Genomic DNA, 26,850 nt, shown 5'->3' with positions numbered 1-26,850 from the left:
GACTTTTGCATGGCTGGACTGAAGTCATAAAAGATAAGAGTCACATCTTTCAACCCACCTTACTTTTTGCTTCTGGACCCACCTACTATTGCCATGCGGCTCCAGTAAGGTTGCGCCCGGTAGATTCCAACCCTCAGGTTTAATAAAGATTCCTCATCCATGATATAAACCAGGGGTAGGCAATCTAAGGCCCGGGGGCTGGATCCTGCCCAATCGCCTTCTCAATCCGGCCCACAGATGATCCATGAATCAGCATGTTTTCACATGAGTAGAATGTGTGCTTTTATTTAAAATGCATCTCTGGGGTATTTGTGGGGCATAGGAATTTGTTCATCCCCCCCCCCAAAAAAATATAATCCGGCCCACCACATGGTCTGAGGGACGGTGGGTCAGCCCACGGCTTGTACATAATGTGGAACTGCAGATTGCTCCAATGTGAAAACAAAGTTTTCACTCTCTTCCTCTCTTGCGGGCAAAGGAGGACAGTAGTGTAGGAGCAGATGTTTCCAATAACCATAAAATCGTGTTTATGACAATGAAACAAGGATCAAACTGTGGTTTGGTATCCAGTAGTAGTCCTTCAGAAAACCAGGTCTTCTGGGAAGAGATGTATTTCCTGCTGCCCCATAAGCAATGTTTTGTTTTTTGTTTAAAATATTATTCAAAATATGGAGGGAAGGGGCAAGAGAACTAGGACCTAGCATCAAATTATTTCTCACACTGTCAGAAAAAGCAGGAATGGGACCACACATGGGGCTCCTGGGCAACAACCAGTTCTCCTCTTGAGGCAGATAGCCCCACTGAGAAATGGGAGTAAGGTGAAACTGAACACTTGACATGCTGAATAAATTAGTTAAAATATTGAAGGATGTTCTCAAAGGAGGGGAAAGAAAAATCCCAATAGCAACCCTGCCAAAGAACCCCCCCCCCCCCACAATCAAATCCATCCACAGAAAGCAAGCAACAGTACTGTAACCCCTGAGAGGTTCTGGATTTCATATATGCATGTCACTTTAATATTTTGCCCTACAGTTTACATTTTCAATATGCACTGTTATATACCACAAGGCATTGCTCTAGAGATGTAACAGTTCATGCTGAAAAGTCTTTCTGATGTTAATTTGCTCTCCATCTGAAATTACACCTATTTAGGCTTTTCAAATGACTGGATAATAATTTCCAGCATGGGATTTTGAACTTTCATGCATTGTGCTTGAAGTAGCCAAAATACACTTATGCTTAATTTTCCTGATAGGGTCTGACAGTCTGACAATGGTTTCCAATTATGAACTCTTTGTGTATACAAAAAACTGCTGCTGAATATGAAGGGAAATAAAGGTACGTATAGGAATTTACTACAGGGATTTTTCTCCTGGGCCTATTGTCACATAGCAGCCACTGCCACAACTCACTGGAGGGAGGACCAGGCCTAGGCCTCACCGGCGCATAATGTAACTAGCCCCGCCCCCAAAGGAGGACCGTCTGTGCAATGGTCTGAGCCACACAGCATTTCTCCCTAAAGAAGGGGGAGCTTGAGCCAGAATGCACACACGAAGGCCTGTTTAGAGTACCTGTGCAGCGATGGGGCATGCACCTGTCCTTTCACCATGCAAGCTGCGATGTCAGCTTAAGATAAATGCCTGAACTGGCCTTCACGTCTGAACCAGGACTCTTGTCTTCGTTCCCCAGTACAATCTGTATGTATAACTTTCCATTCTTTTCACTTTCACATTCGTTCTCATTTGACGCAAGGGAGCTCTTTTCTGGTCTCAACTGCTGGAGAAAAAAAGTGAATAATAGCAATACCTCCTGTTGTTCTGCAGAGCTCTGCTATTAACTCTATTTTAATCCAATTACATCCTTTTGTTTTAATGGGCGGAATGATCTTTGCAAGCGTCTATGCATGTTTTTCCTGTGTTACTTTTTTGTCATCTTTATTTCAGTTCTTACATGACAGAAGAATGAACTAAAATATTTCACAACAAGCATGATGACCAAAGGAATAAACAGGAATTAAAACATATTTTGTGCCATACACAGTTTTAAATCAAAAGCTAGTTTGACTGAGTCAGAGAAGTAATGCTGTCTTCAATCTCCGAAAGCTTCCTCATCATTTGATTCAATTTGATCTCATCAAATTCCAAAGTCAAAAATTCAGATTCCTGGAACAAAGAAGGAAGGAAGATGTTAATGTTAGGAAAAAGTGCTGGAAACTTAACAAACAAAAAAAATCAGGAGCAAGAAAGACTATTTGGATGAGAACATCTGTGGACTGGTTCCAAACTAGACTTTTTCCTTCACAGAAATGCTTTGGAATAATGGCTGTGGGACAGTGAAAACAGAAAACAGTATGATGAAAGGAAATATCCATATTGATTTTTCTTCCAAAAGGAAAGTCATATGAGTATGTAACAGCAACACAACCCCCACCTACGAAAGGTGCAGCAGTAGGGTGGGGTGGTGGGGAGAAGTCCTGTGGGGCCTTAAAGACAAACCAATTTGTTGCAGCATAAGATTTCATGGTCCCACTGTCTACCACATGCAGGAAGTGTATAGATTACTGATGCGCACAGAGAGTCGCCAAGGATAGAGCTTGTCACATGGTCTACATGATCAATCATACAGTGTGAGAAAGTGACTGTCCTATTTTTTTGGGGGGGGGGCAATGTTTTTACATAAAGCTAATATGCATAAAGGTTAGCTTTCAAATTTCCCACATTCAGAAACCGTTTCTGCATCAAACTGTCTGCTGAAGAATGTCTACACATTTGACATAAATCCCTTGGGTGCAGCAGCGGTTTCTGAGAAGTAGTTGCTAGCATACAAGCCTCTTGGGCTTCATTTTTGCTCCAGAAACTGCTGCTAAACCCCAGTAGATATCCCCAGTATGTGGTTGCACTTTGTGGATTTTGCCCACCATTCCCCATCTTTTCATTTAAGAGCCCCTGATAAGCTTCGGAGGAACTCTTCAGAGTTCTGTTCTTTGAAAATCACAATACCAGGACAGTTGAAACCCAAACCAGACGCCTTGCAAACTAGTTACAGGATATATATTTTATCCCTCCCTGAATGCCAGCTTCAGTCAAGCAACAATGCTGCTCATCAGATAATTCTTATTTTGGCAGAGGAGCATGTTGGGCATTCCTCAGCACTGAGAGCAAGAAGAGCAAAAAAACTATTTTACATGTCAGAACTACTGATACTTACAAATATGCTGTACTGTAAAATAAAAGGATAAATATGGACTGACACATACATTAACGTTACAGAAGCTGCTTTAATGTAAACTGAAAGACGCAGACTGAATGTTATACATATTAATGAGAATAATATGTTTTAAACTGAGCTATCTGTGTCTTTCAAGGAAAAGTCTCTAAGTCAAAGTTATAGTGAAGAATTTGCGGCATTTACAACAAGTCAAACCAAAACTATACATACAGGGATTTAAAATGCACACACGCACATGCACAAACACAACCTTGCTGAGTCAATTCTGGCTATGAAGAATGTATAGGCAACAGCACCCCCCAAAAAAAACAACCAGAGTCAGTTTTTGTTTAACATACTTTATCTAAATAGTCTCTGAACTGATTCATGCTAGCAGTCTTTTTTTTTCTAACAGAATCAAGTGAAACCAAAACGGTAAACAACATTTCTTGCATAAAATTTCACATTAAAAACAGAGAAGAAAAACGAGGATGAGCCCACTGAGAATGGAGGACCAGATACATAACCTAAGATGAGTTTTGCTCCATATCTCTTATACATATAAGGCTAAATAAGCCATGCTTGTTTAGCTGAGAAACTGTCCCAAGGCCATGCTCCACATGAGAGCAAAAAGCACAGAGTCATGATAGTCTTAGGGGAGGTTTGTTTCAGGATCAGGCTTCAGCAAAACTGATTGGCTGGCAATTGTGGCGACAGGTCCTCCTAGCTCTGGCAAGTGGGTGAGGAAAGAGACTAAAAGTTTTTCTATTGTTTGTGATATATTAGAACAAATTGAAAAGGTTGGAGATGGAGGAAGATGAACCAGTCTTCTTCAAACTCGGCCCTCCAGATGTTTTTGGCCTACAACTCCCATGATCCCTAGCTAGCAGGACCAGTGGTCAGGGATGATGGGAATTGTAGTCTAATAACATCTGGAGGGCCGAGTTTGAGGAAGCCTGTTCTAGGGAAATGCTTACTTGGGTGAAACTCAACTGTAAAAAGGGAGGGGGAGTTGGGGAGTGGATTTGATTCCCTCCTTTGGCCTGAAACCCTCACACTAAGAGAGAAACGTTAGAACTGAAAGCATTTTTCCTCAACCTTTCCTCTTGTGGAAGCAAATTCCATAGTTAAGTATTTGGCCGGTCCTGACTCTTTCAACATTCAGATACACAGGATGTCCATGAGGTCCAGAATTATGAGAGAGGGAGAAAAACTTTTCTCAATGCCAGGCATAATTGCATGTACTTCTGTCATGGCACCTCTTTTCTCTAAAGTAAAAAGCCCCAAATGCTTAAACTTTTCTTCACAGGGGAATTTCATCATCCTCTTGATCATTTTATTTGCCCTTCTCTGAACCATTTCCAACTACAATGTCTTTTTTGAGATGAGGCAACCAGAACTGTACACAGTACAGTAAGCCCACAACGTATGCAGGGGTTATGTTCCGGGGATCACACCTAAAGCCAAAATTGTGTATAGCCAAAACACTTTGGTTTCAATGGTGGGTGAATGTGCCAAAGTAATTTTCTACTTTTTTTGCCATGCACGTAAAGCTGAATGCACACAAGTTAAATGTGCACAAGTTACGGGCTTCCTGTATTCCAAATGCAGTTGCATTTGCAGTTCCTTTCCTAATGATAGTTAGCATGGAATCTGCCTTTTTCACAGCTCCTGCATGCTGAGTCGACATCTTCATTGACCCCAAGGTCTCACTCTGGTCAGTCACCACCAGTTTAGACTCTATAAGCATGTATGTGAAATTAGGATTTTTTGCACCAATGTGCATCGCTTTACACTTGTTAACACTGAGTAGCATTTCTATATCCCTCCACTGTCCATTTATTCCTACGCACAGAATCATAGACTTGTAGAGTTGGAAGGGACCAGGAGGGTCATCTAGTCCCAACTCCTGCAATGCAGGAATCTTTTACTCCATGTGCTTGAACCCACAGCCCTGCGTCTCATGCTCTCCCCACTGAAGCATATTCCACACTCTCTGCTTCCTGTTACTTAACTAGCTCCTGATCCCCAAGAGAACTTTGCCTCTTATGCCATGACTGATAAGATTCCACAGACGTTTTTGGTGCGGTACTTTGCCCAAAGGTTTTTTGAAAGGACGGATACAACTATGAGCAGAAGAATTTTTTGGGGAAATGTATGCAGCCAATGAAATCCATGATTCACAGTCTAGCCTATTTCCTAGACAAGGAAATGTGAAAGGCTATTTTTGTCAAGCCTGTCAGTTCTGCTTACCCAGATTGATAAGTGCTGTCTGCTTTGCTGCAGTCAAATATGTTTCTTATCAAAGCCTTCAGAAAGCATCTTCATTCCCCCTGCCATGTTGCCCGGCCTCCCACATTCTTCCCAGTGACATTTAACAGTACTCTGAAGGGACACTAACATCCTTTGCTAAATCATATTTTAGGGACCCCTGAGTCTGTCCCCATAACTTGAAAGTTCAGTAGGTAATCCATTTTGGACAGGCACTATAATATATTTAGCATATCGGTTAACAAATATAACATGAACAATTTTCAGCTTTACTTTTCTCGTAGAGTCTTTTCTTTCCACATGATTGTCTTTCTAAGCCGGCTGGAGGCTGGAGGACGCATGGAAAAGTGGCGGCTGCTTCTGCGCTACTTGTGCATGTCAGCTGCTAGGCAGGGAGGCTGAGCAGCCTAAAAAAGCCCCGCTGTGCCTGCAGCCTCTTTGGGGCTTCCTCTGCCCCCACACTGGCTCTGTGAAGGGTTGGCCTCACAAGCCACAAGGACTCGCCAGCTCTCTCCCACAATTTCCTGGTTTGAGTCTATTTACTTCCCAGCATCGTGCGGATACATGGTCAAACGTGAGTTGATCATGTGTAAGTGGGGGGGGGATGCCTGTATAATGCCCCTTGGGGTCCCTCCCAACTCTGCAATTCTAATTTCAATGAGCCTGCTCTAAGTAGGACTAACATTGGATACAGCCCATCATTGCAGCAGAGCGGTTTATCGAAGACAGGCATAGGCAAACTCGGCCCTCCAGATGTTTTGGGACTACAATTCCCATCATCCCTGACAACTGGTCCTGTTAGCTCGGGATCATTGGGAGTTGTAGTCCCAACACATCTGGAGGGCCGAGTTTGCCTATGCCTGATCTAAGAGGATTTGTACACATGGCATTGCAGGAAGATGGCTGTTCATATAGATGTTTGCAAGTGAGGGGAAGTTAGAGGCACCCATAGGTAAGAGTATTTCTGTAAAGGCCAAAATGTTCAGGAACTAGCGGTACAGACCATCTATGCCCTCTCTGTATACCATGTGCAGTGGTCTTGCTTTCTTTGGAGAATATAGGCTGCAGTAAGCATCACCTGAAAAAGGTGCTTTTAAATCAATTTGACTATGCCTTTGGAAAACGTGTTCTCTTACCTTGAGAGTGAAAAATTGCTCACCTGAATATATATGTCTCAAGAGACCTTGTTATTTGCTGTTCAGTTAAGATTCCTACCTCAATGGGACTTGCCTAGATGTAGCTACAAAGCCATTGCTGCTAATATAAATGAAAATAAAAAACCAATATGAAATGTGTGTAGACCCCAGAAAAGACTGTGTGTCTTGCTTTTTGTAGCTGAGCATGACAGCTAAGCACACACAGATCATATACAATGAGTAGCATCAAACGAAGGCAAACAGACATTGCCAAAGTTGCTCTTTTCAAATAAAATCAGCAATCTCAGAAGACACAAACTAGTCCATTGTGCAGTTGGGTAAGGATGTTGTAAAAAATTATTTAACATCCTATTGCATTCACTTCAACTGGATCAAACTGCAGGACTCAAAAAGTTTTTTGAAGGACTATTCCTATCCTGTGAGGTTCAAACAATGTATGATCACCAAATAAAAGCTGGATAATTTCAAAGTTAATGAGACGCAGTACAATCTTATTGGCCTAGTTGTTTTCATATGCACTACAATCTTGGCAGCAAAAGAAAAGAACAAATCACTATTCATGATAATTTCTCAATACAGTGGTACCTCGGACTACGAACAGTCCTGTTAATGAACCATTCGGTGAACGAACTCCGCAAAACCGGAAGTAGGTGTTCCGGTTAGCGAACTTTGCCCAAGAGGGTGAACGGAAGCCAAACGGTGGAAGGGCACTGGTGGCGGGATGCCTCAGTAGGGAAAACGCGCTTTGGTTTAAGAACACTTTGGTTTAAGAACAGACTTCTGGAACGAATTAAGTTTGTAAACCGAGGTACCACTGTAAATATAATTCTGACATGTACAGTGCAAACAAATGCATGTCTACCCTGAGGTCAATTAGATTACTCCCCAGTAAGTGGATACAGAATGGCAGCATCAAAATCCTGAAAGTGAGGCTTGTATCTGTGATTCCTTTCCATGGGAGAAGCATTTGATATGCAAAATTTTGTTTGCTCTCCCATAATTAGTTGGGTATTACATGATTTAAGAGGCTATGTTATAGGAGGAGGGGGAAAAGTTATCCGTCTTTCAAGAGGAATTGTTCTTTAATTCTTCTAATGTAGAATCAATCATATCCTATTGGAGATTAAATTGAAAGGATTGAAGGAACTGGAGCAAGTCCAAGAACAGAAGTAAAGCCTTCCATTTGCTACAGTGCAGTAAATTTAATTTCACTGCTTTTATGATATTACGTTTTTTTCAATCCATCATTTATAACCCTTAAATCAAAGGAGGATTATTTACCAGCACTCAAGTTAACCTTTCGAGGCTGAGCTCCAGTTGGTATGTGTGAAGTATTGCACACAAAGAATTTGAAAGATACGTTCTAACCCACCATAAGCAGAATCCACCGGCAATTCTTCCTATACAAGTCCTGCTGGAATGAATGGTGAAGTTAACAAAAGCACATACAATGCCCCTTTGTTTTCATGTAACCCATAGTAATATGTTGGGTTCTAAGATTGAGAAATACAAATAATAGTATTTGCGTTGCTAGTCATTAAAAACAATTGTACACAAGCTTATGAACTGTCCCCTCCTTCAGGTTTCACTATTCAGAACAAACAAAGTTTTAAGTAGGGTGGTTCCTTATGTGCTGCCCAAAAAGAAAATATGTATCACTGAAGACGAGAACAAAGGAGCACACAAAAAAAACCACTAGTGCGGCATTAGCCTCACATGTAGACCCTGCCGTTGAATTTCTGCCAGTTGTGCAGCTGTTAAGGGGGACCTTCAAACATTCAGTGAGAGGAATCCATGTGTTCCAAGAGCAAAGGAAGAACGAGATAAGGACAGTGGAGGGGGAGAATGGGAGGGAAGAATGGATGCTGCAGTGCTTAAAGGTCAGAAGTGCTGCCACCCTGTCACCTGGCTTGCCTAATTTCAGTGGGACTGGCCGCAATTCCTTTGCAGACAAGGAAAGCCAATCCTCTCAATTTACGGTATAGGGGTACGCACATCACTCTTTCTCATTACTCCTCCTGCCTGAAATTATGCTTCAGCCCTTTGCAGAAGAGATTACATCCAGGGAGCAGATGCAATCAAGAGAGGAGGGGGAGACTTTGGCTGTGTACACACTCCAGTTACTTTGCATGCAGTGCAGTGCTACTAATAGTTTATGAAGTCGTGTAAGCATGTGGTTACCACATTCCACACTTTGCTTGTAGTTTCTTGGGAAATGCTGCATTTTGATGCATTTATCCCCAACCACTTTTTTATGGGAAGTTACCTTTGCCCTGCGTGTTTCAAATTTCAAATATGTATTAATTTTTAAGAAGTACACTACAATTGTCATACAGGAAGGTAACATGAAATGCTGTTCATTAACATGGCTTTTAAGGTTTATAGGGAGTAATTCCCTGAGCAGAGATGTGTAGGATTGTGCTATAAGGCAGCTACAAAAAATCCAGCGCCAGTGAACGCCCTCACATTTGTGATTCTCCATCTCATGTTTCTCTACATTATTGAAAAAGGGAGTTTTGTCATAATCACTTGGCTCCCCTCTCTGTGTTGCTAGGACACGGGTCATCCATAATTGATTTGGATTAGCTAGTTTTTAGAGCTGGATGTTTCAATATAAATAAAAACTGTTAAAATATCCTCTTCAAAAGTTTGCAGCATTAGCAGTGATGACATGGAAAGACCATGAAACAACTTCATGCCGGGTCCGTGGCCAGGGTGAGATTATCCCCTGCTGGAGACCTGACTAACCCAGTGCCAGTAAATAAGGGTGTACGCCAGGGTTGTATTTTAGCGCCTCTTCTTTTTAACTTATTTATCAGTGATATGAGGAACCCATTAGCCGTCTCACATAAACTTATCCACACCCCTCGTATAGCAGATTACCGTTGTCCTTTACTTCTCTATGCAGATGATGCGGTACTACTCTCTTACTCCAGAGTGGGTTTAAGGAGGGCACTAAAGATTTTTGCGACATACTGCCATTCTAATCATCTGTCTATCAACCACACCAAGTCCAAAGTACTGATATTTTCAAGGAGTCGAAAACTTTATTCATGGAAGCTGGAGGGCACGAAAATCGAACAAGTACATAAATTTAAATATTTAGGAATTTATTTTCAATATAATTTAGGGTGGGAAGCGCACGTTGAATATCTTCAAAACAAGACAAAAGCCCTATCACACTCCCTCCTCCGTTTTTTCTACTCTGAGGGGGCCTTATTCATCCCTGCGGCCTTGAAAGTGTATAGCATCAAAGTGATGGCCACAATGGCCTATGCTGCTCCTTTATGGGCTGCCTTTGCAAACCTCTCACCTTTAGAGTCACTTCAAAGCCAATTCTTACGCCGACTTCTAAAATTACCAACATGCGTAAGTAATGCGGCTATTCGCTTAGAAATGAAGATCCCCTCAGTGGAGCTAGTAATATGGAGGAGAGTTTTGATTTATTGGATATCCCTATGGCATAAACTCCCGAACCACTATCTCATTCAATGCATGTGGCGGGATGACTTCACAAATTTGTGGTCAGGAAAAATCCATGCCAAATTGCTGTCCTATGAGATCTCCCCCACTGAATTGCTCAAACTGGATCGAAATGTGGCAAAAAGGTGTATAAATCAAAGGCCGGATGATGCGGAGCTATACCAAAATTTCGTAGCTGGTGGCGGAGCCTGCTCGCCGTTAAATTTCGGCATAACCCCTATCTACCGCGCTCCGTCCTACTTAACATCGCTTATGGCCGCGTCTCACCGATATGCCTTCATTAGAGCTAGGTTCAATGTCTTTCCTACAAACGTGTTGAGACATAGATTCACTAAGGGCCAAGTCCCTTCAATGTGTGCTTGTGAAATGAAAACATCTGAATCTTTACATCATGTTATGTTTATCTGCCCTTTGTACAGTTCAGCCCGTGCCAGTATACTAAACTCCATAATCCAGCCTATGGCTGACAAACCAGTAGACCTACAGCTTGCCTGGGTTCTTCAAGATGTGGATCCTTATATTACCCTACAGGTTGCTAAATTCCTAACAGCCGTCCTCTCATACAAGAGACGGAATGGAATGTTAGCTGATTATTGATAGTTATAAGAATTTTCTATAATGACATCAGATATTGATTTTAGCGTAGTGCCAAATCTTTTTTATCTTAACCTTAAATTTTTCTTATGAATGGCTAATATCTGTCCTTGTGAGCTGTGAACTGTGTTATACTACTTGTGGTTTGTACGAGTCCGCTGTTTTATTTGATTTGTTTTGTTGTGTTGTGTTTTATGATGGGCGTAAAGCCGAATAAACGTTTTTGATATTGAAACAGAAGGTAATAATCTAAACACGAGAAAAATGACCACATTCCAGAGCACCAAGCCACTTGGTATGTGCACAGAGACTTGAGACCTTTATTTCTTAAACACTGGCCACCAAACAATGCTACACTAAAGGTTTTTTTAAACATAAAGGAGTCAGGGGCATAGGATGACTATATTTCATGAATATTGTTTACTTCTAAACAAGTAGTAGTCCAGGATGTACATATGGAGACCATTGTCTGCATCCTTTAGGGTTTGGATTGCATCCAAGTCAGAAATGTAAAGTTGCAGTAAAGTTTTTCATCTGTCAGGTTGATCTTGTTAACCCCAAAGCTGTTCAGTACTTAGTGTGGGCTTTGCATGTATTTCAAGTAAGCAAGCAAAAGAACATTTGCAGGGCTCTCACCTCGCATTCCCCATCTCAAGGGGCCCACCAAGATTACCTAGGGCAGGAAAAGAGGGACGTGATGGCAAAGGGTCTCCACGTCCTTGGTGGATACCCTTTTCTACCAAGGAAAGGACTGGAATGAGTAGTCCCAAGGGGAGTGTGACGATGTTTGCATCAGTTCTTCCACCTCTGTATGAGGTGGCATGAATTGAAACAGGAAGCAGGAAGCATTTTCTGACACCTTGGCAATCTGGCATCAAATAACGTTGCAGACGAAGCATTTGCTGAAAGCAAAAGTAATGTCTCGGAGCTTGCCATAGTCAGGTGACGGGGGCAGTGGGAAGACTCCATTGTGATTGATAGGTGAAACTTGTAATCAGAGGGAATTATTATACCAAGAAAGTAAATCTTTTTTCCTCTACCCCCAAAATCAACTTTAGAAAGTGTCTACCACTAAAGTCTGTCCCTATTTATTTGTATTTTGGCAGATTTCTTACTCAGTGTCACCCCTCTCAGGTCTGCACTTTTCAGACCAATTTTCCACAGTGCTTCCTTTTTCATTGACTATAAAACTGTAACATTTGCTCGTCGCTTAATTTTCTTGCCTTCAGAATGGGTCCCGTGCCTACTTTGTTTGTTTAGTTGTTTAGTCATGTCCGACTCTTCTTGAACTCATGTTGGTAGCTTCGAGAACACTGTCCAACCATCTCTGTCGTCCCCTTCTCCTTGTGCCCTCCATCTTTCCCAGCATCAGTGTCTTCTCCAGGGAGTCTTCTCTTCTCATGAGGTGGCCAAAGTATTGGAGCCTCAGCTTCAGGATCTGTCCTTCCAGTGAGCACTCAGGGCTGATTTCCTTAAGAATGGATGCGTTTGATCTTATTGCAGTCCATGGGACTCTCAAGAGTCTCCTCCAGCACCATAATTCAAAAGCATCAATTCTTCGGCGATCAGCCTTCTTTATGCTAATTTTATTCAATTCTGTGACAAGATTAAAAAGTATAGGCATTTCCTTAAAACACACACATCCAAAACTTTAAAAGTGGTCAGCACAAAAGCCCCTGTAATTAGGTAAGCTAGTAGGCCTGCAACCGTCATCCACTTCTGTTAAAAAGAAAAAAATTATAGCTTGATAGACTCTGAGCTACATCAAACTGAGGCAGGCTGTTTTCCAAAGCACCAAATTGGGGTTCAAACAAAATCTGGTGGTTGGTGCACACCCCTGCTAATTATTTGCATAAGGAAGTCAAAGTAATTAAGATACAATTGTACCCTTAATGTTTGAAAGATTAATGATATAAAGAATGCTGCAGAAGTCCCGAGAAGGAACTTAGCTATGCAATAGCTGAGCAAATATTTGCACAGTGTTCTTTGAAGTAAATGAGGACTAATAAGGCAATTATGCCCAGTTCAGCTTTGATGACATCCTCTGGCATAGAATCCTAAAACTCAATTATGGTTTATATATAATTACACACTGCTTCCTTTTGCCATTCTAAATTAATTACATATCAATGTCATTGATTTTCATTCTTCTCATTATTCTCTCTCATATAAGAATGCCTATTATTTCTTGCTTACAAGTGCCATTGAGTGGTTTCTACACAATGGTGAAAGTAACCTTCTAGGATAGTTTCACTGTTTGTACCAAGGAGAGAAAACTCATTTTGCTGCTTTTAGGGCAAAGCTTGCTCTTCTTTTTACTCTGAAAGGGCCTGCAAGCTCATTGTGTTCTTTAAACAATTAAAAATGCCATTTGTATAGGAAAGGAAAGGAGAGGAATGAGTAAAATGTGGAATCCTTATCAGATTCCAGAAGTGGAAGGAATACCACCAAGCCCATTTATTTAGCTAGATAAAGGCTGTAAAGTGCTTTGCAGTCTGAAAGTATGTGCACCCAAGAACACTTAGATTGAATTACTTGGGCCTTAACCCCCCCCCCCTGTTGTGGATTTTAATGGATGGGACATGGTTTTGAAACTATTAGTAACTGTGAGCACAAAACACAAAGGCTATTAGCTAAGTATTCCAAATGGGCAGCAACAAAATGCGAACTTGTGTGAATATTAGGACTGCAATTATGGAAGATGACGGGAGTGGTTTTTATTTTTGATGTTGTTTCTGCCTGAAGAAAAAACTGTAAATTATGGAAACAATACTTGATCTTTTAGCTACATGCCTCAGATAATTTTTGATGAAAATGAGTTTCGCTGCTAATAATAAGTGCTGCATAACTTGCAACGCATTTAATATACTATTATAGTATCCCACTCGACTCGGGAAAAGGGGTTGGCCCCTGATTTTCTAACAGCCCTTTTCCGACCACATGACAGCAGTCGCTCTTTCCCCCCAAAACTTCATCAAAAATAAAGTTCTCACCTCTCCCAGAAAGAAAAACTTACTGTTTGTGATTTTATCATATGAACATTTAAGTTCTTTTTGCATTGCAGACGTAAGAGGAAAAATAAATATTACTGATATAAAACCAGCAGAATACCCTTCCATATTCTTCACAAGGTAGAAGATTCAGAGATTTCTGTCAGGTTGCCCACTGAAAGGGGTTCAACTTAACACAGATAATTTTCCCTGACTGGAGTGGTTGTCAGTAACCGGCCTTATCTTTAAAGCCAAACAGCACGATGGAACATTTTGTGTAGGAATGGAAAGGCATTAAAACTAAAACAAATACAGAAGAGCCAACAGTTAAATTAGGCAGTGTAAGCCAGTAACCCTGCTGGCAATCTACAGAGACAATGCTTTCAAAGCTGGAATAAGCATTTGGAGTGCTGCTCCCATTAAAGTAAACAAACACACATTAGAATTGAATAAAATTATTCTGGCAGAAGAGCCACAGCTTCATTTTGTTACTCCATGATGCCTTGGCTTCACTTCCATTTTGTCAAGTGTTTTCCTGGAAGCACACACAAAGAGCCCTGCTGTGTCCGCCACTGGGGAGTCAAGACGGGATTGCGCTTGAAGTCTCTTCACTACAGAATACAAAAGCTGCGTAGATATTGTTGTTTTTGGGGAAGACATGGGTGCCTAACTTCCAGTTTCCTGGCTTTGTGGAGCTTGAGCCAGCAGAAGAAAACCTGAACTCTGATTTGTAACCTGGCATTAAAAAATGCATTTCCCTGAAACAAAATACTGGAGTTGGTTAAACATAAAGAGTTTTGTAAATATTAATTGTTTAGTACAACAATTGATAGTTCTCAAGGCTACAAGCATGTTCATTCACACTCCAAACTCTAAACTGAACTGCAGCCCATTGTGAAGGGCACACATCAAGAAGAGTGTTACTGCTGGATAAAGTTTGGATCAGATCCTAACAATTTATGTGGAAATTCCTCAGTTTGGTTGTATATGTTTACATGGTTTCTTTACTGTCTGACTACTTAGTTACGGTGCAGTTATATTTCCCCCCCGCCCCCGTGTTGTAAGCTGCCTTGTGCATGGTTTGAACTGTGGACAGGTGGCATACAAATAAAACCATGTATGTATGTATGTATGTATGTATGTATGTAACAATAATGCTTATTTTAAACTGCTAACCACATAGCAATTCTTTTTTGAAAGAAAAAAGAAAAGGACTAAATCCCATTTAAATTTAAATCCCATTATATTCAGTAGGCTAGAACAGGCAAATCTGGTTTAGATCTGGAAGACACCTCCAAAACCTAGGAGTAAGGGGGCCCATTATTATTATTACTACTACTACTACTACTACTACTACTACTACTACTACTATCCCACCCTTTCCTCTCAGAGAAGCCCAGGATGGCAGTTATTAATTTCATAGTTGCCAAAGTTTAGCCATCAAATGCTTGAGTAAACAGGAATGTTTTTAGTAGTGAGGGAGACTGACAAAGCTCAGCTGGGCGGGCATTCCACAAACAGAGCCACCACAGAGAAGGCCCTGTCACGGGTCAACCAGGCAGCAGCCAGAGGCGGTGCCACCAACAGGGCTCTTGTGCAGATCGTAATTAATGAACTTGAAAAGCAACTGTATAGCGAACTCCTCTCTCACACCCTATAGCCCAGGTTCACTGGTATAAGCCCCTGCATGTGACTCTAGAGAAACAGGAAAAAAGACTCAGCAGGTTATGGGATAATAGAAATATTGATGACCAACACAAGGAAGCCATAACTGGACTGGGGTTTGATATAGATCTCATATAACCCCTATTTTAAAACAGCTGCAGTGATTATCGGTTGGTTTCCAGGCCCCATTCAAGGTGCTCACATTAGTCTTTAAAGCAACTTAGACCCCAGATATCTGAAAGACCGTCTCCTTCCCTGCAGACCCTCTCCTCTCTGACAGCAAGGTGCAAAGGAGATCTCTTGGTAGTTCTGCCACCCTCAGAAGAGGGCAATCTGTGGCAGCCGCTTACTTGGGGAACTCCTTCCCCACAGACATGCCCCCGGCACCTTCACTATGCACCTTTTGGCAGATGTGTGCTTTCAGGACTCATCCTGATGTTGTATTTTAAATTGTTGTCACCCCCTGGGACCTTATGGTGAATGGTGGGACATACATTAAAATGATAATAATAATCCTTTGGTAGCTCAGTCAGTATAGCATGAGACTCTTAATCTCAGGGTTGTGTGTTTGAGCCTCACACAGAGCAAAATATTCCGGCATTGCAGGGGGTTGGACTAGATGACCCTGGTGCTCCCATTCAGCTCTATAAGCAAAGCAAAGCAAAGCAAAGCAAAGCAAAGCAAAGCAAAGCAAAGCAAAGCAAAGCAAAGCATATACTTCATATACATTATCCCTAGGGAGGAGACAAAGGTTGTAAAATGGTAGCTTATATAAGGACACCCAGTAACTAGTAAATTAAGAGCTGGGTCTATAGCTATGTTTGTGCAGATGTGAGATTAAAAAATAAAACTAAAATATGATAAAAATCCTCAGCACATTTTGCTGTATGGTAATTAGGCAAAGCACAAGTGAAAATGTTTCAGAGTATCTTTCCTCATAGTGTATTAAAACCACTGGGGTGTGAGGTTATGAATAACCTCTGAAACAGGCTAATGAAAAAGCATAATTTAGTCTCAGCCTCTTTCACCTCTGCTTAGAGACCAGCACTGGTTGTTATTATTATTACTATTATTATTATTAATTTATACCCTGCCTTTTACCCTGACGGAGATTCAAGGCGGCAGATAAAAGCATCAAAAGCTAAAAACATATTGGGGGAAAATTGTTAAAAAAAATGAAGCATTAATAGAATTAAAACTATATACATATTAAAATATGTTTAGAAACATAAAATAATTACAGTAAAAACAGCATGGCACCAGCCCATTCATTAAAAGCGGTCACTTCTAAAAAGCCTGTTGGAACCCACACTTTGGGGCTCCCCCCCCTCCTGGCACCAGGCAGACACCTATTCTGAACCCCTTTTGGCACCTGCGCCTTTTAAAAACATTTTTGTTTTGGCAGGCCTATCTAGGTATGTAGAGGTTGGCAGGTATTTTTTATCTGTTTACAGCTTAACTGTTGGTTAGAGTTTCTATCTACAGTCAAGCAATATATTTTGTTAAATAAACACATAAAGTAAATAATGGAAAACGCAATGTATTAAAAATACAGCAACGATACACTGAGCACGTTTTAGTGAAGACTGTTCTCACTGATATTCTCTGTCAACAATGGTGTTTCCAAGCTCTCTTTAGATATAAATATTCTGGAAAAAGAAAAAGAAAAAAAAATGAAAGAAAATGAACTTGAAGGTTCAGAAAGAAGGGTGGAAGCTTCAGTTCTGCAGAGACATCTGTGTGGGCGGACTTTTCTCTTAAACCTGAGCTGAATATCGCAGCACACAAAAGGCCTAGGGGCCCACCCACACAGATCCTGTTGTCCTTGCTCATGGTCTGTATTTTCATTAAACACATAATTCATAATTTGTTGCACAAAGTAAGATCGGCTAAAGTATGGGATCTGCACTATAATACTGTTCTTTCAGGGTCTTAAAGAAATTGAGCCAATAAAACAGGGCACATCAAAAATATTTTAGCACCATGTTTGAAAAGCAGCTTTCCCAGAACAAGCTTTTCTACAAACTGCAATATTTCAATTTGGGAAATTAAGACAATGAAGTTTGCCTTCTTCTTTGACACCAATTTTTTGTATCCATAAGACAATGGAAGAGAACAACAATTTAATTATCCTCTATGCCAGGAAAGAGGTCCAGGTCTGTATTCATAAAACACCTGCTTTTCAAGAGGGACAGCTATGTTTGCAAGTGGATCTATATTGACAAACCAAGGTTTGTGATCAGCTAGGAAACCAGAGACAGAAACTGTGATTTGCAAACTGTTGCTTGGCTGAATGTCTGAATTGACAAGTGATAGTTATACAGTAACCAGTTCTGCTTCTAGAGATTTCTGAATAATGGATAAGAAAGTGAACTGAACTTATGAAACTGTCCCAAGGATGGAAAACATAAACAAAAATGAAGCTTAAAATCCACGACTTGCCTATTATATACTTGGAAGCGCAGACTCTGGCCAGTGCCCAGTTCACATATCACAGTAAAGCATAATTAATAGCTTACAATGAACGTGTCTTTCTGGGTACCGTAGTTTTCTCTTCTCAATTTGCAAACTGCTATTACATGGATGAAACAAATGACAATCTGTGGCTTAGTGTTACATCTGAAACGAGAATTGTAGCTTATTTTGCTTTGAGCTTGAGGCTCTCAGTTGTTTTAAGGCTGATGAAACAGCATCGGGTACAGCAAGAGACTCTTTTGTTCTAGCCACACATGTTGATTGCAGAGTGTTATTTGATAGTAAAGGCACAGAAAACTGATAGTCTACCAACAATTGACCAATGGAAGAGGAAGATCTGGGACATAATGATCATTAATAAAGTAATGAGATATAAGCAACTATGGGATGGAAGGATGCAGGCAAAATAAAATTTTCAACAAAATTGAAAAAATTCTTTTGCATTGGAATCAATATAAAACAGATGAATCTGTTATTTTAGATATGTAAAGTATGACATAAGTAAGTGTATGTATAATATTGTACCTAAATATAAAATAAAAAACCTAAATATTAAGCTATTTTTAAAAGGGATACTGGTTTCTTTGAATTTTAGAATCTGGTTAAAAAAGTTCCACCGAGTGCTGCTCTGAATCCAACCCTATGATGGGGGGTTAGGACACAGCTTATCTGCAATAGCATTCATCCTGGGACACACCAGTTAGGATCCCATTGTGACAAAACACTTCATAAATGCAAGATATGAAATGGAGACCCTTCTTAATTCCACCTGTGTACTAAGTGCTCTGAAGTGTGATGGTTATTATTTTCAAGTCTGTGGGTGTTCTATTCTTCTAAATCTTTTGCTTAAGTAACAATGGCTATCTCCTGAAAAGAACTTATTATTTCAATACAGTAAAAATCATTTTGAACACTTTGTCCTTCAAGTTACCACGTTTGTTTTCCTCTTCTTGTCTTTGTGTTTACTAAGCTATTTTTTGCACAGCTTTTATAATATCATCTACTAGTGATTGCTTAAGTTCTCTAACAAACCCTCTTCTCAAACCTTTCTCTGAACTTTTGAAAATTACACCTCTTGCATACAAATCTCTCATTTCTGCTGCAGTCTGCTGAAGATAGAAACATTGGAAAGTGAAAAATGAAGTGATTTAACATGCCCACTTTTCCATTGCATGCCTGGACTGGACAACCACCTTCCTTTCTGTTCAGAACAGAGAGGTGCAAAGTGTTGTTCTCCCTACATAAGTGTTGTGGTGGTTAATATACTGTCAGCCTTTTCCCCTGCTACTTATAGGGGCCAAGGGACCATGTTCATCCCATTTTGTGGCCACTTTTTCAAAATTCCATACTGGCTCAAAAACATAGGCAACTTCACATTTAATCACTGTGAAAACATAGTTGGTTTTTATATCTTTAGGTTATAAAACTTCAGGTTCGACTTCCGGTCGGCGCCAGCGTTTAATGGCGGTCCTTGCTTCGAGCTCCGAAGCAGGACTGCTCCGCGAGTTCGGGTCTGACCCGCTACGGCGAGCGGGGGACCCCTAAAATCACAGGCGCTGAAGCCTGTGAACAAGGAGACTCGGCGGGCACCTTTTGCGCCCCCCGGTACTGCGAAAGAGCCTTTTTAAAGGCTCCGGAGCGGCATCGGGTGTGAGCGCGGTGCTGAGAGTCGCAACCCAGCCCGCGGAGTGAAGCCGCGTCGCCATAAACGGAGAGCGCCGATTCCTTCCTGAAACTGGAATTTGACCATAAAACCCGTGAGTAAGACTGACAGACGTGAACGGGACATTTAAATTAAGTTTTGGAAATTTGGCTGAAAACGGGAAAGGCATAAAGTAAGGAAGTCTGCCTCCCCGGACTGCATGGCAATCAAAGCAACGAAAGAGCAAAGCTGCACTTAAAAGAAGGCTAACTTTTAGGCTGTCAAAACCTGACATCTGACTTAAACTTCCCCCCAGTAAGCAGGAGAAGGGGGGAAGGATAATTGGACATTGTAAACCTGCTTGAAGTAAAGTGAGGAAAAAGACTTTCCACTGTCAAAACCCCGGGACGGGCTGCCGGAGCAAGGCACCGGGAAAGTGAACTGTCAGTTTAGATTGGATACAAAGTTGGGGTTTTGTCTGAAACAAAGTTATTGGACTTTGATGGAATTACTTTGTTGAATTTCTGACTTTTGAAAGTGTTACAGAAACTTTTACTGTGGACTTTTACTCAAGATGGTGAAAGAGTCAAATTACAGAGTTATGAGAAATTAAAGTCTAAGGTAAGAGATTGGTTGCATTACCTTCAGATAAACGAGGTATTTAAACAGGACAGGAAAATAGGTTTCCAGATGGAGAGGTCAAAATTAGAAACAGAACTGTTAGAATCCAATACTAAGAACTTGTCAAGAATGTACAATTTGCTGTTGAAATGGAATACACAGGATGAAACGGTGAAAGCAGCTATGATTAAATGGGCACAAGACATTGGTCATAACATTATGTTCGCTGACTGGGAACAGTTATGGAATACTGGTCTTAAGTTTACGGCATGCAATGCTTTAAGAGAAAACATTATGAAAATGATTTACAGGTGGTATATGACCCCAGTCAAGCTTGCAAAAATTTACCATTTGCCCAATAACAAATGCTGGAAATGTAATGAGACTGAAGGTACCTTTTACCACCTTTGGTGGACCTGCCCGAAGATTAAAGCCTTTTGGGAAATGATCTATAATGAAATTAAGAAGGTTCTTAAATGGACCTTCCCTAAAAAACCTGAGGCTTTTCTTCTGGGCATGGTTGGCCAATTGGTGACAAAGAAGGATAGGACGTTTTTTATGTATGCTACTACAGCAGCAAGAATTCTTCTGGCAAAGTATTGGAAGACACAAGAGCTACCCACTCTGGAAGAATGGCAAGCGAAGGTGATCTACTACATGGGACTGGCAGAGATGACCGGCAGAATCCGTGACCAGGGGAAAGAGACAGTGGAAGAAGACTGGAAGAAATTTAAAATTTACCTTAAAAATTGTTGTAAAATTGAAGTGTAATGAGATGTTAAGGTGTTAAGAAATAGAGAATTGCAGCTGTAAACAATAAGTTAAGGAAATTAGAATGAAAGTGAATTAATTAATCAGTTGGAGGGTTGCTGAAGAAAGGCAAAAACAAGGATGCAGAAAAGGGGAGGTATGGGGAAGTCCGGGAAGCAAGGTGTAGGAAGATAAGATTACGGAAGTATACATGTTTATATGTTTGTATGTTTTGTTTGTTTTGTTTGATTGTTTGTTTTTATTATATGCTTGGAAAATTAATAAAAATTATTTAAAAAAATAAAAAATAAAAATAAAACTTCAGGTTCAAAGAATGTAGCCATTCCCACCCCCACTGCCCACTAAACATAGTCAAAAGTGGAGAGGAATGCCAATACCAAATGCTGCCATCTATTGTTGCACCGATTAAAGAGAGATGGATTTACTGTCTTTGTACACAGAGTTTCAATTAGCTATCATGTCTAACAGCTATGAATTTGTTCTTTTCTGAAGCTAGTGGTCATCAAAGTAACAGCATTCATTAAGCTACTTGTTAGGACTCGGCTGTCTGTTTCCTAAAATCATAGAGCACATGAAAAACTTAGATATATACACGTTTGTTTGTTTTTTGTATTTGCTTTCTTCTTCTTCTTCTTTTATTTTGACAAAGTAATAATCATAAATAAATAAGAATAAAAATGTGCGCCCCACCACCGAGACCATTCCATTGTAACTATCTAACCTCCCAAAATTTCAACACCTCTTGCGATGGTTTGACCCTTTTCCATTTTAACAGTACAAATTCTACAAACACCTTCTATATCTCCTCAAAATCATTTCTCCTGCGTATTCCCCATCTCACCTTAAAGGCACATGTTAATTTATCATTAATAGCTACATCCCACACCTCTTTATACCATTCTTCCATTTTATATTCTGCTTGCCCCTTCCATCTTCCTAGCTATTATAATTTGTGCAGCTGTCAATAAATTTGTGAGCAAGTCCTTCCTAGCCTGTGAACCTTCCACCCCATCGTAAATTGATAATAATGCTACCTCTGGACTTTCGGTCAGCTTTAACCCAGTGATTTCTGTTAGCTCCTTAAACAGATATATACACATGTTGAAAGTATTTTATTTTGAAAAGAGGCAGGTCTTCCTGCAAGATCTACATACTCCTTACTCATTACAGATATGAGCAACTGTCAAGCAGAAAAACTAACCTCTCCTGATGTAGCCTATGATAAATTATCAACATACATAATCTACCCAATGAAAACGTACATCTCCCCAAAGTTTTACAAACATCGTATCTGCAGAGCTTTAAATGGAGTTACTAGCTGCTTACCAAGCTGCCTAATAGCAGCTTCTGGGGGCCAAAGTGTATCAAAATGACCAGCTGTGGTCAATTCCCTGTTCTGGTGCCCTGCAGCAGTGTGAGTGCTGATTTTCTTGTGGGTAGTGATGTGAGGTGAGAATATTCTCTGGAGAATAGTCTCTGCTAGAAAATTCTCCGGAGAATATTCTCCACAAACTGTAAATTCTGTGTCGTCGACACAGCTGCTTTAAATGTACAAAACTCATTAATCGAGAATATTCTCAGGAATATTCCCCAAAAGATTATTCTGGAGAATTTAACATCACTACTTGAGGATTCATCCCACAGCACTGCTGTAACATTTAAAGGTCTGACTGTAGGTCCTAACCAGGGGTCAGCAAACTTACCGTGTCTCGGGCCGGTGTCTCCAGCGCCGATTGTGCAGCGGGCCGGAGGGCGGGGGAGCGTGTGCCCATACGCATGCGCACACCCTATTTCCAGTGCACTTCTGGGTTGGAGGAGCACTGGAAATAGCTTGTGTGCATGTGCATGGGCCTCCTCCGACCCGGATGTGCACCGGAGATAACGCTTGTGCATGCGCACAAGCTATTTCCGATGCTCCTCTGATCCAGAAGTGGGCAGCCGCGCAGCACCGGCAAGAGCGGGCAGCAGCAGCGGGGGTTGCTGTGGGTCGGATAAACGAGTCCCTCGGGCCTTATCCAGCCCGCGGCCCTTAGTTTGGGGACCCCTGGTCCTAACCATACCATGGTTGCTCATGCAGAATCTCATTAGAGGCAGATGCTGCGTGCCAAGGACCTGTGTGACTGCCCCCCTCCCCGCATAATGACGAACCTATAATCATTACAGCGGACACGGGTGGCACTGTGGGTTAAAGCCTCAGCGCCTAGGACTTGCCGATCGAAAGGTCGGCGGTTCGAATCCCCGCGGCGGGGTGCGCTCCCATCGTTCGGTCCCAGCACCTGCCAACCTAGCAGTTCGAAAGCACCTTCGGGTGCAAGTAGATAAATAGGGACCGCTTACCAGCGGGAAGGTAAACGGCGTTCCATGTGTGCTGCGCTGGCTCGCCAGATGCAGCTTGTCACGCTGGCCACGTGACCCGGAAGTGTCTGTGGACAGCGCTGGCTCCCGGCCTCTAGAGTGAGATGAGCGCACAACCCTAGAGTCTGGCAAGACTGGCCCGTACGGGCAGGGGTACCTTTACCTTTACCTTAATCATTACAGCAATCCTGAAGAAGCCATCAGTTCCAATGCTTCTGCTGTAATGCATATGAAGTGCCTGAAATTGCTCAGATTGTATGCTAAACAGCAGGGCCGGCCCAAGACATTTGGCACCTGAGGCAAAAGGCCCCCCTGCTGCACCCTTGCCTCTGGATGGTATCCTCAAGGGAAAGTCCTTGCAGAACCTTGCCATCAGGAGAGGGTGTGTTGTAGCTCCACATCCGGAGTTTCACCTTGCTAACAACCCTGGCTTTAAACTGCATTGTCATTCAGAAAGAGAGAAGTGAACTATTATGGAACTCAACTTTCAGCCAAACTAAGGATGTGGTTTTCTTCTTTTTCCTGTCAGCATATACAAATGTAACTGGTGAAGATTTTGCTATCATTTCAGCTGCTAATTTTTCACCTATCGGATAGATGCTAGACAAAACTAGAGTCCTACCAGAAAATAGGATTTTGTTACTTGGTTGCATAATTAATTGGAAAGAATAATTTTAGAAAACAATTTCCCCTAAAATATAGATTGAATCTTTTATAATGATTAGCAGCCATGTGTTCATACCAGCTGGCAAAAAATCCTCTTAATATTTGGCTTGGACCATACAGTACTCTGATCTCTCTCACTTCATGTGACTATAGAGCATCGCTGATAAGAGCATACTCACTTTAAACCCTTTAATTACAATCAATCTGCTGAAAGGTAAAGTCCATTTTGATGACACTGTGGAAAGCTTTCATTTCATTAAACTGACATCAGACAAATTTCCAGTAAATATCTGATCAATTTTTCTGTAACACATGGCAAGCTTAAAGCACATAATTTCAGAAAAGCCTTAAGCTTTCCACTACTTTGTATAACATATAGAAGTCAGCCATGTTTTAATGCTCTTTTTAATTTTGTTTTTATTTATTGTTATATTTCTGTGAGAGTTGCCTTGAGTGCTGCCTTTTTCAATATAGAAAGGTCTATAGAACAGATCTAATCAACATTCATGCTTCATTTTAAAATTTGAACAGAATTGCAAAATGCTACATGCAATGTAAAAGAAACAAGAGATTACAGCTTTCTTACTACAGGATAACTGCTACCGCAGGATTAAATAAAAATGAAATCAGTAGACCAGAAAGATTCATGGGTATGTTGCTAGGTAGACTGCACAAAAACATATGTGCTTCCTTCCCTATGCCATGAAAAAAGAGGGGGGGGGGGACTTTCCCACTTCAAAGTTAACATATCTTTGGTTCAAACATGGAAACAATGGCTTTCTTTGGCTGATATGACTGGCGCTCCTGTCAAAGCCATGGCTGAGTCCGGGAGCACCCAAATGGCTCAGGCTGTTGACACAATTGCCCCTGAGCTGCCTCCCACTTTGTGTGGAGCCTGTTGGGCTCCCTAGTATATTCCAGAGCTTAGGGTGAGGAAACAAGCTGGGAAATGGCTCAAACATGAGTGGAGGAAAACTCCAGCTGAAAGCAGCTGAACACTGTACCTAGTGGCAGTGAAGGCAGCAAAGAAGACATACTTGGATGGCTCTGTTGCATCCTCCTTGTGCTGTGGTCTAAACCACCCAGCCTCTTGGGCTTCCGATCAGAAGGTTGGTGATTCAAATCTGCACAACAGGGTGAGCTCCTGTTGCTCTGTCCCAGCTCCTGCCAACCTAGCAGTTCGAAAGCACGGCATTGCAAGTAGATAAATAGGTACCACTGTGGCGGGAAGGTAAACGGCGTTTCCGTGCGCTCTGGTTTCCGTCACAGTGTTCCATTTAGCCAGAAGCAGTTTAGTCCTGCTGGCCACATGACCTGGAAAGCTGTCTGTGGGCAAACACCAGCTCCCTCAGCCTGAAAGCGAGATGAGCACAGCAACCCCATAGTCGCCTTTGACTTAACCGTCCAGGGGTCCTTTACCTTTACCTTTAACTCTGTGCCATCCAGTAGAGCTTTCCCAAGTAGTGCAGGCAGGGGCGTACGAAGTGGGGGTTGGAGGGGGCGGGCAGCCCCGGGAGCCACTCTGGGGTGTGTGTGACAAGATGGCCCCTGCCTCCCCCTCCAGCTGTAGAGTGGCCGAGGGTGCACGCAGTCCATATGGAGTGTGCTCTCACACACCAACCATACGGGCATCCGTACAGGCTGCCTCTCGCACGGCGACCGTACGGGCTGCAGCCCGTGCACACTCCATACGGGATGCCACACATGTGCAGTCCGTACGGGATGCCACTCACACGGCAGCCTGCATGTCCACTGCACGCAAGCGGCATCCCATATGGAGTGCGCATGTGCGGCATCCCGTACGGTCGCCACACATCCGTACGGGCTGCTGCTTGCAGGGCGGCCATACGGGCTGCCTGCCGCACATGCGCACTCTGTACGGGCTCCTCCGCCCTGGGTGCTGGAGAGGGTTCCTCCGCCACTCAGTGCAGGGCCTTTTATGGTGTGACCTGAAGGAGGTGACAGAATCAGTGGTATCTCACTGTGACTCGATTGCAAAGCACTGGCTGCCAATTGGATTCAATTCAAAGTGCTGGTTTTGACCTATAAAGCCTTAAACAGCTCAGGACTACGATACCTTGAGGAGCACCTGTCCCCATATGAACTGGCTCAGACTCTGCAATCATCACCTGAGACCCCTCTTTGTGTGCCTCACCACAAAATGTTTGGAGGGCAGCAACACAAGAAGGGGCCTTTGCTGTGGTGGCTCCCCATTTGTAGAATGCTTTCTCCAGGGATGCTCCCCTGGTGCCATTATTACGTATCTTTAGATGCCAGGCAAATACATTCTTTTCCTCCCAAACTATGGCCTCTTAAACTGTGTGTTTGCGGGGTGTGTGTGTGTTGTTTTTGTTTGTTATTGTGATATGTATTTCTGTGTTTTTATACTGTAACTGCCCTGTGATCTTTGGATGAAGTGTGGTATAGAATTAACAACAAGAATAGCAACAAGAACCACAGACAATTGAAGTGGACAGTGCTCACTTGAAATTAATGCCCTTTAGATCTATCAGACTGATAGTAGCCTGTCCACTTGCATAATAAAGCTCTTGAGCTGAACTGCCTCCTAGTCATTCATGTTCTGGAAGATCTTATTCCCTAAACGTGAAGAATTAGCTTCTGGTGTGCATAGGTATATATCCCAAGCATGCATGGCAAGAGCAAGCTGAGTCCCACTCTTCCAAATGCTCCTGGAAGTCCACAACCAGGCCAGGATGACAAATAACCTTTCCACATGCTTTGTTCCTGGCCTTAAAATTTTGAACACAGCAACTCCAGCTAGGCATCATTTGTTTTAGTTTTATTTATTATTTTAAAGGTTCCTACGTTGCCTTTCTGTGCAAGCTGTCAGGTAGCAAGCGCCTAAGCCTGCTTGGTCAACGTTTTTAAGACAGACCAGTCTCCAGTATTGACACGTACTTGAACTGCGCTTCAGTTCTGATAGCTGCATTTC

General features: G+C 41.9%; 1 protein-coding gene across 2 annotated transcripts in view; it reads right to left on the bottom strand.

Annotated features, from left to right (window-relative positions):
• Window positions 1-1,904: 1,904 nt before the first annotated feature.
• The window catches only part of COMMD1 (copper metabolism domain containing 1), a 64,625-nt gene continuing 39,679 nt past the window's right edge, over window positions 1,905-26,850 (bottom strand). Inside the window, exon 3 of one of the 2 annotated variants that reach the window (XM_028721921.2) lies at window positions 1,905-2,162. In XM_028721921.2, coding sequence (XP_028577754.2) covers window positions 2,055-2,162 — 108 coding nt within the window. In that variant the 3' untranslated portion in view covers window positions 1,905-2,054. Of the gene's footprint in view, window positions 2,163-16,986; window positions 17,017-26,850 lie in introns of those variants that run through there. The other variant, XM_077926571.1, reaches the window with a different exon arrangement.

This window comes from Podarcis muralis, chromosome 3 (genome assembly GCF_964188315.1).
Source record: "Podarcis muralis chromosome 3, rPodMur119.hap1.1, whole genome shotgun sequence".
NCBI classification, from domain to species: Eukaryota; Metazoa; Chordata; class Lepidosauria; order Squamata; family Lacertidae; genus Podarcis; species Podarcis muralis.
The sequence above is the reverse complement of the archived record's forward strand: the minus strand, read 5'-3'. Positions and strand labels throughout refer to the sequence as shown.